The 12,171-nt window shown below is 40.8% G+C and overlaps 1 protein-coding gene across 1 annotated transcript; it reads right to left on the bottom strand.

Moving 5' to 3' along the window:
* Positions 1 to 3,029: 3,029 nt before the first annotated feature.
* On the bottom strand, positions 3,030 to 10,223 carry LOC145419705 (interferon-induced very large GTPase 1-like). The gene is made up of 3 exons (XM_080287980.1): positions 7,047 to 10,223; positions 6,289 to 6,305; positions 3,030 to 5,252 (listed from the first exon to the last, which is right to left on the bottom strand). The coding sequence occupies exons 1-3, from the start codon at positions 10,038 to 10,040 to the stop codon at positions 3,824 to 3,826; spliced, it is 4,440 nt and encodes a 1,479-aa protein (XP_080144106.1). The 5' UTR covers positions 10,041 to 10,223; the 3' UTR covers positions 3,030 to 3,823.
* Positions 10,224 to 12,171: the final 1,948 nt, after the last annotated feature.

The following is a 12,171-nucleotide window of genomic DNA, read 5'->3' as shown; positions in this document are numbered from 1 at the left end:
GTTTTCGCACCTTGGCTCATGTGATTAGGTAGAGGATCATTAGGGGGTCCTTTTTTCCCTCTTGGGGGGATACTCCCACAGGGTTTAAATCTGGGACTGAAGAAGCTTCTTGGATGAGAGGTGAAACGTCTTCAAGCAGCTTAAAGTCCAGATGCTTTTCTTTCCAAGCTCCTTAGACAATGAAGAAGAAAGGTGATTTAAGTAACTCTGAATGATGTTGTTACTGCCGGAGAGATCTTTGTATTTCACAAAATGTTGATGTGGGATTTTTCTACAGTCACTGGGTTTTCACAGAATGGTCAAGTTCTCTGGGAGAAAATGTGCACTTGATTTCAGAGAAGAATGGCTCAACTGCTTTAAACTGACGGGAAGTCAAGACAGCAACTTATTACATCTCAAAGATGCAGAAGAGCATCTCTGAGTGCAGAACACATTGAACTTCGAAGAGGGTGGGTGGATTATGGCAGCAAAAGACCACATTAGATGCCACTCATGTCTGCTAAGAACAGAAATCTGAGGCTACAATTCTAAAAAGCTCACCAAAACTGGACAACAGAAGGCTGAAAAACGATTTCCTGGTCTCGTGAGTCTCAGTTTCTACTGCAACATTCAAATGGCAGCGGCAAACAACAAAGCATCCTGCCTTGTTTAAAATCCCACAACCTACTTAAGTATTGTTGCTGATTACCCATCTTCTGATGGCATCTTTTTACCTTTTTAGCAGCATAACCCAGTTACAAAGCTCAAATCATGTTTGCTGAACATAAGTTCACTGTACTCTTTGATTCATTCATCCTACAAAATCTATTGAGATATGGTATCAAATAACACCAGCCATTCACTGATTATCAGTTATCGTAGTTCAACATTTGCACACCCTGCTTACATATAACCTTTAACCAGCTCGTGGCCTCTGATGTTGAAGTTCACAAAGCACGGACTTTGTTTTAGGGCAACACCACAACTTTTAACTTTCATGAGGGGAAAGGCTCCCTGAGAAACCCAGCTTATGATCAGAACGACGCAACATTTCAGACCTTCGATCTTAATCATGCATTTTTTTTATTAATTAACATACAATTTGAAATTTTTTCATTGCATATAATATACACACAGGATCAAAATCAGTTTGTCATTACAATGTGCGGCTTAATAAACACCGTGACGGCTGAAACTGAACTAATGGTATCACACATCCATATATCGCATATATGTTTTGCATGTTTTACATTAATTAAAACTAGATGCAAAACATGTAAAAACCACACGGTTTAAGCAGAGACCAGCTGCATCCAAATGCTGCCTCTATTTCTAAATGAGGTCTCATTAATAAAACGTCTTTCCTGTCTCAGTCCATAAAAGTGCATGAAACCACATGAAATGTCAGAGAGCAGAATTAATCAGGACTGTGGCACCCAGTGAGGTGTTGGCCTTACCACAAAGGAAGACTACCAGAGTTGCAGCAAAGTACACAGACCTGTGTTAACTAAGGTAACACAACATTTGCCTCAAGCATATACTGAGCAGTTGTACTTATATGCTTAATTATTCCTTTAAGGTACATTTTGAGCGAGGTGTTAATTTTAATTTTAACTGCTTTATTTCCTTAAATCAGCACATATCTTAAGGTGGAACCTATTCTTTCAGTATGTTGGATGATTGGGGGATAAATGATGAAAATGCAGTGCTTAACCCTCTTACCATCACCCCCAACCACTGTCCTTTTTTTGTTTGTTTTTTTGCTTTTTTTTTTTTTTTAGAACAGTAGGTGCGAGTTTATAAATGGCGCGGTTGTGTGAAAGCTGCGAGTGATTTGTGATCTTGTTTAGGAACCTAAGGGCTCCACCTGCATGTCAACACTGGTAGAGACTGTAAATGCTTCTATCCAGGCATATACTACAGCCAAACACCAGGGGGCAGCAGAAACCTTCCTCTGAACTTCTGGGGCGCTATTAGTTCGTCAGCTTTTATCAATGGCAGTAGATCGGGAGGTCAAACTTATGAGTAAATGTGGAAAATGCTGTAATAGCTTTCTTTAGGAATTAATTTTTTGACCGTTAATTAAAACAAATGTTTATTTTCTTTCAAGATTATTTATTTTATAATCAATATTGGTTTATCTTCTACTCTGTCGATTTATAGTTATGTTACTCTGCCTATTTATGGTTAGTTAAATCTGTGCCAGAATCTTGCAGAGATCATAATGCATCAAAATACAACTGGAGAAAGGTCTGACTGACATGACCTTAAATCATCAGTAGCTATGACGTCATTTTGAGCAAAACAGGTTAAAGTGGTAGTTCGAAAAACTTCGGTATTTATCAAGCTAATTTTATCCTTTAATTATTAAATTAGGAATTTTTCATGGAAGACCTGAACTTGTAATACAGTTTTGTATGCTGTTGTACTGGTAGGTTTACTGAACACGTTCTCTACCGTTGCGACTATATACTCTAGTATTGCAGCCATTTGTCAGTGGAAGTGCTTGAAAGCTGTTTTGTGTGGGAGAAACTAAATTTAGACTATAAAACAGTAAAAACAGCTGATAAGTACTTACAAATGCCCACCCCTTCTGCTCTTGAACATGTCTTTTTTTTACTGGCACTTCATTAAAACTATTACTACAAAACCTTAACCTATAATAATTTAAATAAACAAACAGAACAACACAACACCAAAAAGCCCCCTAACTCTGTTTCTTTTAGCTACCACATAGTAATCACATCCGCCTAACAAGAATTACCAAGAAACATATAACTATTAGCAATCACAAAGATAAAAGTGCAATAGAAGAAGGGCAAGTGCTGAATGATGAAGACTGCAGGTCCTATAACAGTTCATCCATCCATCCTCTTCCGCTTACCCATGTTAAGGGTACCTAAGTGCAATTTAGAATTACCAATTAACCTGTCCCCACTGACTGCATGTCTTTGGACTGTGGGAGAAAGTACCTGAAGAGAACCCACACAAACACAAAATAGAAAGACTCAGTTCTAAGTATATAAATGCCACACAATTTTCACTGCATGTCAGAAAGAAAGTCTTTTATTTTATCATAACGCATTTGCACACAGATAACACCAATGTTCATCTTATACTTGTTACTGAATGGCACACTTATAAAAACCTGTAAAAAGATTTTATCATAAAAACAATAGTTAGGAAAATATTCAGGATAAAATGGAGAAAAACAGGATAAAATTCTAATTTAAGTAAACTCAGTCTGGATAACTAGTTTTAAATGTACCAACTAGGTAAACAAAACAAATCAGCCTTAAATCTGTGAATGAATTTTCATGTAATATAAAAAAACAGTTGTGTTTCTCTAACTGTGATTAGACCAACTGAGAATCAATATATGAGGATCAATATATATCATTATTTAAACATGATGACAAAAACACATTACAGAAAATCAATTTGAAACAAATTCAGATGACTGAGAATATATTATTATTATTAATATTATTATTGTATGTGAAAGACAAAAAAAGGAATGAAGAATTATAATTTTACATGATCTATAACAACCTGAACAAAAGAACCTGAAAAGAAAAAAGTAAAATCAAGTTATTTGTTCCAGTATAATCCATAGAGAAAGTATTTATTGTAAAAGAACATATTAATAATAGTTACTTTTAAATGTTAAGCCATTATCACATTAAAAAACAGTATAATCTCAGACACTACTTCTGCTTCCCTGTAGCAATGCTGTCATCTCTACAAGCCCTGCACTTTTACTTATGACACTAAAAACTCTACTCATTTGAGTAATGAGTTACAATGTGAAACCAAAACTGAAGGGTTTTGTTTCTCTGATGCTTTAACACATTTCATCCAGACTTTTAATAGCTTCATCCTTAGGGATTTTTTTCCACTCACTAGGAATCTCTCCTCTTCCCTGGAATTTGTACTTATAGTACCCTTCCAGCTGATTTTGAAATCGACACACAAACCACTTCCAGTACGCCAGCTTAGACTCATCAGGGATGATTCTCCAGTTAGCATACTCTGGACCAGCAGTTCTGTACAGTTTATAGGGAACAGATTTCTCTGAATTATGATGAGGATAAAATCTGCCATCACTTGCAACATTTGTTGTGCAAAAATTGACGCTGAATTCCACTGTGCCTCTTTTGTGCCATCCTTTGATTCCAGAGAGTCGATGAAAAGGGACGCTGTGGTCATCAGGACTGTGACCTTCAATGGTGTTGGTACAAACAGCTGCACAGAAGGGACACGTTACCCAGCAGCACTTACACAGCTGATCAATGAGGATTTCATCAGGTTTTAACCTGGATTCCTTCAGTTTCCCCAAAGAGAGGCTGCTAGTTTGCTCAATGATGGAATTGAGTCTTTTCTTTATCTCTTCCTTTAGAAACTCAAAATCATTGATGTCACTGAAGTTTTGAGAAGAAATGGTATGAAGAGTTAACTCATCTTTTAGCAAACTAGAAAATTCCTTCAGCCACATCTTTATGTCTCCTCCCTGACTTTGGACATTCTGTGTTGCTGTAGATAAAGCTTGACTCATCAGTGAGTTGACATCATCAACATTTTTCTTGAGTATATTCACAGTTTTATCTCTGTGATCTATGAAGATGTATTTCTCTACTTCTGCTTTTATAAAAGCTTTTGTTTGTCTCCTTGGATTTCTGATGTAGGTGATGAAATCATTAAAGTTTTCATTCTCAGCGAGTGACTTCAGCACATGTTTCTCCAAGTTCAGCCTGTTCCCATTGAATGCTGGGAAATTACACCTCATCTCTCCAGCCAGACCAATGGCAGTCTTGTTACAGACAGCCTCAACAATGGAAGCTTTCAGCTTTTCACAGATCAGTTCTGCGAGCACAACAGCAGATGAGCTTTCTTTGCAAAAGCTTCTAAAGACTGTGTAAAACTGTGTTTTCTTGCTTTCTAAATAAGTCAGTGCATCTGTGTTCATTTTAAATTTCTTCTGGGAGTCTAGAAGCCAACTCTCTGCTCTGTCAAACACATACAGTATGAGATCGACTGTAAACTCCTTTTTCAAATTATATATCATTGGGAAATTCTTCACTTCTTCTTTTACGTTTTTGGCCACCTCGTGCAAGTGAGTTTGTGTGTAGCCTCTTGTAGCCACAGGTTTGTCTTTAATTGCATCAAGTGACTGTTTGTCAGCTTTGTCAATAAGCAGTCTGATCTCTTGCTGTTCATTCCAGGATAAAGCACTGTGTGATTTATGTTGGGTTTTTTTTGTTTTTGAATTGTATCTAAATGTTTTTTTTATATATTCCCAAGCATTTCTGACAGGTCCTGAAACATGTTCTTCTGGTCTACTTGTGTGATTGTTATCCTCCTCAATATCTTGAGTTGATTCACTTGTGTCAGAGAGATTTCCTTTCTTTGGAAGGATGACATAATCTGTATAATCTCCAAGCCTTGACATATCCTTGTATCTGCCATTTTGTTTGCGTTCATTTATCAGAGTCTCTTCAAAACCAAGTTCTTTAAGGATAATAAACTGATCTTCTTTCAAGTTGATGTCTTCAACAGGTTTAGTATCTGCTGTCAATTCAGTGACCCAGTCACTCCAAACAGAGCTGAACTGTTGGTTTAGCTCTTCTTCGTCATTGGCCTTATCCTTCAGCTGCTGAGCGAGCTCTTTGCTCTTCTGTAGCAGCTTGTCCTCAAACTCCTTCTTCTCATCATCCAGCTTTTCACGAGCTTTCTTCTGTTGAATAACTTCATCCAGTTTTCTTTTCACTATGCTCTCCTGTTCATCACAAAAGTCTTTAATTTTGGTTTCAAATCGGCCTCTCCATTGAGCCAAGATTTCTTTGTCTTTGTCCTCCTCAAAGTATGTTGTCATTTCCGTTTGGATTGTTTCATGTGTTTCATGTGATTCTTTTTTAAGATTCTTTTTTTTGAGAGCATGAGGGTGGGAATGGATGTTTGTGTCTGTATGTGCCTGTATGTCTGTGTCTATATGTCAGGTTGGGTATCAGACGCCACCTCTCTGGGGACACCTCAGGCCCTCCAAGGTTTGGAGGCCTATCTCCACCCACCACCACTTCCCCTGCCGGTGGCGGACTCCCTCAGGTGTCGGTGTGTTGGTGGTTCTTTGTGTCTGGGGGTGGGCGTCCGGGTACACACCGGCTCACTCCTTGGCGGCCGCTTGTCGGGGCCTGGGGCCTGGGGCTCGCTCGGGCCCCTTTGGAGGTGGGGTGCCCCCGACCTCTCGGCCTAGGGCTCGGTCACTCAGGCGCAGCTGGGGGCCGGCGGAGCTCACGGGCGCGTCACTGCAACCCCCCCTGGCTTCTGCTCCGCGGCTGCTGAGTGAGCCCTCATCTGGGACTCTCCTCAGCTCTTACTGGAACAGTGGCGCGGCTGCCCCTCTGTTGGTCTTCCATGGTCTCTTGTGTTCTGGGGGCCTCTGGATGTCTGGAGTTTTGATCTCCTCCATACCCGCTTCACACCCTGGAGGACGGGGCTGTGGCTCCCCACACTCCCTAGCAGATCATTACATGGAGAAACCTTTGGAATGCAAGCATGCTGATCCACACAGGTATGCACACATGGGTATTCACAGACGCGGACTAAAGCTTTCTTGGCTGCTGCCTCAAAGCACACTGTGCGCTGTCTATCTTGCGTGCTGCACAATATCGTTTATTACTTAGTAAATACTGATATCTATGACTAGCTAGTTTATTGTGATGGTACTTTGTTTTCTCTATTATTATGTTGCTCTTTGTTGTTTGCTGTCTCCTCTGTTTGTTTGTTTGTTTGTTTGTTTGTTTGATTTTTCTCCATACAGGTGACCCAGGAGTTTTTTTTTTTGTCTCTCTTCCCCCCCCTTCTCACAGTCTCTTCTCCCCTTGGGTTTTCTTTCTTTCTCTCCCCCTCTCTCTCTCATTCATTCCCCCTGTCCTATTTATTAAAAAAAAAAAAAAAAAAAAAAAAAAATGACAAAGGATGAACTGAAGCTCTGCCATCACGTAATGTCGCATACTGCTGTTTCTGATGTCATTTAAAAAAAAAGAAAAAAAAAAAAAAAAAAAAGAGAGATTTCCTTTCTTTGGAAGGATGACATAATCTGTATAATCTCCAAGCCTTGACATATCCTTGTATCTGCCATTTTGTTTGCGTTCATTTATCAGAGTCTCTTCAAAACCAAGTTCTTTAAGGATAATAAACTGATCTTCTTTCAAGTTGATGTCTTCAACAGGTTTAGTATCTGCTGTCAATTCAGTGACCCAGTCACTCCAAACAGAGCTGAACTGTTGGTTTAGCTCTTCTTCGTCATTGGCCTTATCCTTCAGCTGCTGAGCGAGCTCTTTGCTCTTCTGTAGCAGCTTGTCCTCAAACTCCTTCTTCTCATCATCCAGCTTTTCACGAGCTTTCTTCTGTTGAATAACTTCATCCAGTTTTCTTTTCACTATGCTCTCCTGTTCATCACAAAAGTCTTTAATTTTGGTTTCAAATCGGCCTCTCCATTGAGCCAAGATTTCTTTGTCTTTGTCCTCCTCAAAGTATGTTGTCATTTCCGTTTGGATTGTTTCATGTGTTTCATGTGATTCTTTTTTAAGATAGTTTGCTTCGACCTTGTCAAGATTTCCATTTTCAATTCTGTTATGAAGTTGGTTTTCAATGGTCAACATGTTGCTCCTCAGGGCCCAGGTCCAGTTTGCGTACTGGGACTCCAGTTTTCTGTATGCTGCAATTTCAAGTGTGTTTTTAAAACTGAAAACAAAGTTTTCATTGAGGAGGGCACTCCACAGGTCCTGGACTTTGTTTTTGAATTGTGTGAGAGTGATCCCAGCAGACTTTGAAGCTTTAGAGAGGATGGTGTTCTTCACTTCTTGGATGCTCTCACTGTAACCTGGATTAGGAGGAGCCATGGGTGGACTGCCCTCCCATAGCTGGGCACAGTATTTTACATCTTTTTGGACATCAAACTCAATGATGTCACTGAAGCACTCTGCACTGGAAAACTCCTCTTCAGCTGCTAGTTTGGTCATCTGGTCCAGTTTTTCTAGCAGGCGTCTCTTTCCTTCCATGTTTTTCTCTGCTGCTGCAACATCTGTAACATTCTGGTGAACAAACACACAACTGGGAGAAAGGTTAACTTTCTTCATCCTCATGAAAGCCTGAACAACAATCTGCAGGATGTCCTGCATCTCAGATGGATTCTCTCCAAAGATGTTGATCAGTGTCAGGTTTCCCAGACCAACAACAAATGTTGCCAGTTCGTTGTCATGGTGATGAGTGGTGTTACCTTCCAGCTCAAGAGCACGCAGTCCTTCAGTGTCCACCACTAGAAGATAGTCAAACTTCAAGTCTTTCTTCATCTCCTCTGATACTTTGAGCATCTGCATGAAGACACCTTTGGTGCACCTGCCTGCACTCACTGCAAACTGCAACCCAAACATGGTGTTCAGCATTGTCGATTTTCCACTGCTTTGTACGCCCAAAACTGACAACACAAAAACTGTCTGGTCCCCCAGTTTCTTGATGACTTCCTCTAAAAGACTGGAGATCCATGTTAAAGGCACGTGACCTGCATCACCATCCATCAGCTCCATCGGGTGTCCTGATATCATCAGCTGTGCAGCCAGCTCAGGGTATTTAGACCAGTCAGTGTGTCTGCTCTCTCCTTCTATTGCTCTATGAGCTTCATAGATCTGTCCCATTTCTCTGAAGATGTGCTCCAAACCAAAAGTTGCAGACTGCAGTTTTCTGGAAATTTCTTCAAGCTCAGTTTGTTTTATTGATAACACATCTGATTTATTGCATTTGTTCTTTAAAGCCAAGACCTCAGACCATTTTTTATCATAACTTTGGAGAACTGAGGAAAGCTCATCTGTGGAGAGATCATCTATTAATATCTGAATCCATTTCAGAAAATACTGTTTGTCTGTCAGTGGCAAAGATGAGAGACTTTCAATGAACAACTCCATCAGTTTACTGCAGGAAGCAGCGCATTGTTTCTGGCGTATGTTCATCAGTTGTTGTTGCTTTTTACATTTCTCATTTTCGATGTCTCCTCTGAGATGATACAGTTCTTTGTGTATTTTGCTCCACTGATGCCACAGATCACCTCGATAAGGAAGGAATTCATCTTTAAGCTTTGAGACATCCATGTTATTCTTTTTAATCAAATCCATTATTATCATAGCAGCAGATTTCCCTCTTTGACAGGCTAGGACGCTTTCATCCACTCTGATTCCAGAGACCTCAGCCATCATTTCAAGCTGGAAAGATGGTTTCAAGCTGGATCCATCTACAGATAAAACTTCTCTAATGATTTGTTTCAGTTCTTCAGATACATCTGACTGGCTTCTGTCCTTGAGACCTATGATGTATTGTCCAGTTGTTGTCTTTACAACATCACGGTCGTCATCAACACAGAGACAAATGAGAGGTTTGCGAGATTTAAAAAGACCTGATATAAATGATTGACTTTCTTCATGCTTTTGCAGAGAAGCAAAAAGAATAATATTGATGGAAGATTTTTCAATCAGTATGTCGCGCCGTTTTTCAGTCAACAGAGCATCACCATGAAGATTACAAAAAGCAATGCAGTCATTGAAGGCATCATTGGGTTTTCCAGCAGGACAGTACCAGGCAATCTCTGCCACACCATCCATCAGATAACGAGACTTGGTGCTTCCTGGACAGTTTCTGTGGAAGAAGGTGTTGTGACGGTCGTTGATCAAAGTGTTCATCAGCTGAGATTTAGACACTGACAGAGAACCCAGGCGGAAAAATGACACCAAGGGTGTCTGAGCTTTGCACACTGGAACACTCTTCATAGTGACGATGTTTGAGCCGTCTTCAGTTACCTTCCAGGTTTTTGTTATTTGTCTGAAAGTCCACAGAGGACACTCGATCTCCATTGTGACTGGGTCAGGGACAAGCAAAGGTAAGGCATACTGACACTGAGAGAGCTTTGTAATCATCATCTGTTTAAGGAAGCTGTCTGAGCAGTGAAATACTGCCATCTGAACATCCATTGGATGCAAATGAGTTTGTTCTGTCTCATGTGTGCCTGCACCCATTCTTAATAAATCAAATTCAAATTCAAATTCAAATTTTATTTGTCACGTACACAGTCATACACAGTACGATATGTAGTGAAATGCTTGGACAACTGCTCGTGACCTAAAGAAAACAAAAAAGGAAAAGGCTATGAATAAGATAGGAAATAAATATGAAAAATTAAAAAGGGTAAATTTAACTAGGAAGGAATAGAATATAAATTAAGGTTAAAAATGAAATAACTGTACAACACAAAAGCCCCCAAATTACTGAAATCTTCGTCAGTTATGTCAATCACCTGAACAGGTTTTGGATGGTTCCCCTCTGTCTGACTGTCTGATTTTACAGGAATGTATCTGACTCTGTAGTCTAACATCATCAGCCTGTGAAGAAACATCTGAGCTAGATCTTTCTCAGATGTCACATGGTTCTGTTTCACAGGTGAATGTATCTGAAGAAAATCTGCTGGTGGAAACTTATCTTGAAATTTGTCTTGAAGGTGAAGTCTGCCAAGCAGTATCTCGGTTTGTTTTTGACATGAGTTCTTCTTTTTGATTTCTCCAGAAACCTTCACTGGCTGCAGAAAATAAGCAAATAAATATGTACTCTATGTAAAGAAATTATAATGTTATATAGTGTAGTAAAGTAAAATGTCCTATATGAAAAAAATGATGACTTTCTTACCTCCTTGTTTCCACTGATGTTCTCCTTTACACTCACCTCCTCATCTGAAGTTCCTACATTTTAAAGTGGAACCAAAAAGTCAAATCAATGAAAGTAATACACTTATTAATACAAGTAATACAATAATACAATTCTCTAGTTTTTGCTGCAAAGCTTTCAAACTTGTTCTTTGGGACTTTGTAGTATAGTGGTTAACACATTTTCCTAACACACAAACAATCTCTGGTTGGAGACAGGGAGGAGACATAAAACCTTGGGTGGGGTTGTATCAGGAAGGGCACCCAGTGTGAAATTTCTGCCAAATCAAATATATGAATCCATCTGCTCTGGTGACCTCTTGTAAATAAAGAAGCCTTGCCACACCTAACCAACTATAAGATCAATCTCGGAGCTGCGGACGGTGACCTGCAGCTGGCAGAGGAGCTGAATATCTTCTTCGCCCGCTTTGAGACCATGGTACCGGAGGTATTGGAGCCACAGCAGCAACACGCCACCCATAGCAGCACCCCCCTCACCCTGGAAGAGGACGAGGTGAGGTGCATGCTGCAGGCTGTTAACCCGAGGAAGGCGGCGGGTCCTGATGGTGTGCCAGGTCGAATATTGAGGGATTGTGCAGAACAGCTGGCTGGGATCTTCACCAGGATCTTCAACAAATCCCTCGCACAGGCGACTGTCCCACTCTGCCTGAAGTCCTCCACCATAGTCCCCTTGCCTAAGAAGCCCCACATCACCGGCCTGAACGACTACAGACCGGTGGCACTCACCCCAGTGGTGATGAAATGCTTTGAGAAGCTGGTCCGCAGACACATCACAGCAGCCCTGCCCCGCAGCCTAGATCCACACCAGTTTGCCTACAGAGCAAACCGGTCCACGGAAGATGCTGTAGCCACAGCACTCCATGCTGCATTAACACACCTGGAAGAGCATGGTAGCTATGTGCGGATGTTCTTCGTGGATTACTGCTCAGCTTTTAACACCATCCTTCCACACAAACTGGTGGCCAAGCTACAAGACCTGGGGCTTCCATACAGCACCTGCATGTGGATCAATAGCTTCCTCTCGGGCCGTAGACAGAGAGTCAGAGTTGGCCATCACACATCCTCAGCCCTGAGTCTCAGCACTGGCTCACCCCAGGGCTGTGTGCTCAGTCCACTGCTCTACTCTCTCTACACACACGACTGCACTCCTCGCCACCACAGCAACATCTTTGTGAAATTTGCAGATGACACCACAGTGGTGGGGCTCATTTCCAAGGGAGACGAGTCTACGTACAGAGACGAGGTGGAGCAGCTGACGTCATGGTGTAAGGCCAATAACCTCCTCCTCAACACTTCAAAAACCAAAGAACTCATAATAGACTTCAGAAGGAAAAAGGCAGAGATCCAACCACTATTCATAAATGGGGACTGTGTAGAAAGGGTGGCAAGCTTCCGCTTCCTGGGAGTCAATATAGAGGAGAACCTTTCC

This window comes from Astatotilapia calliptera, chromosome 2, assembly GCF_964374335.1.
Source record: "Astatotilapia calliptera chromosome 2, fAstCal68.1, whole genome shotgun sequence".
Lineage (NCBI taxonomy): Eukaryota > Metazoa > Chordata > Actinopteri > Cichliformes > Cichlidae > Astatotilapia > Astatotilapia calliptera.
The sequence above is the reverse complement of the archived record's forward strand: the minus strand, read 5'-3'. Positions and strand labels throughout refer to the sequence as shown.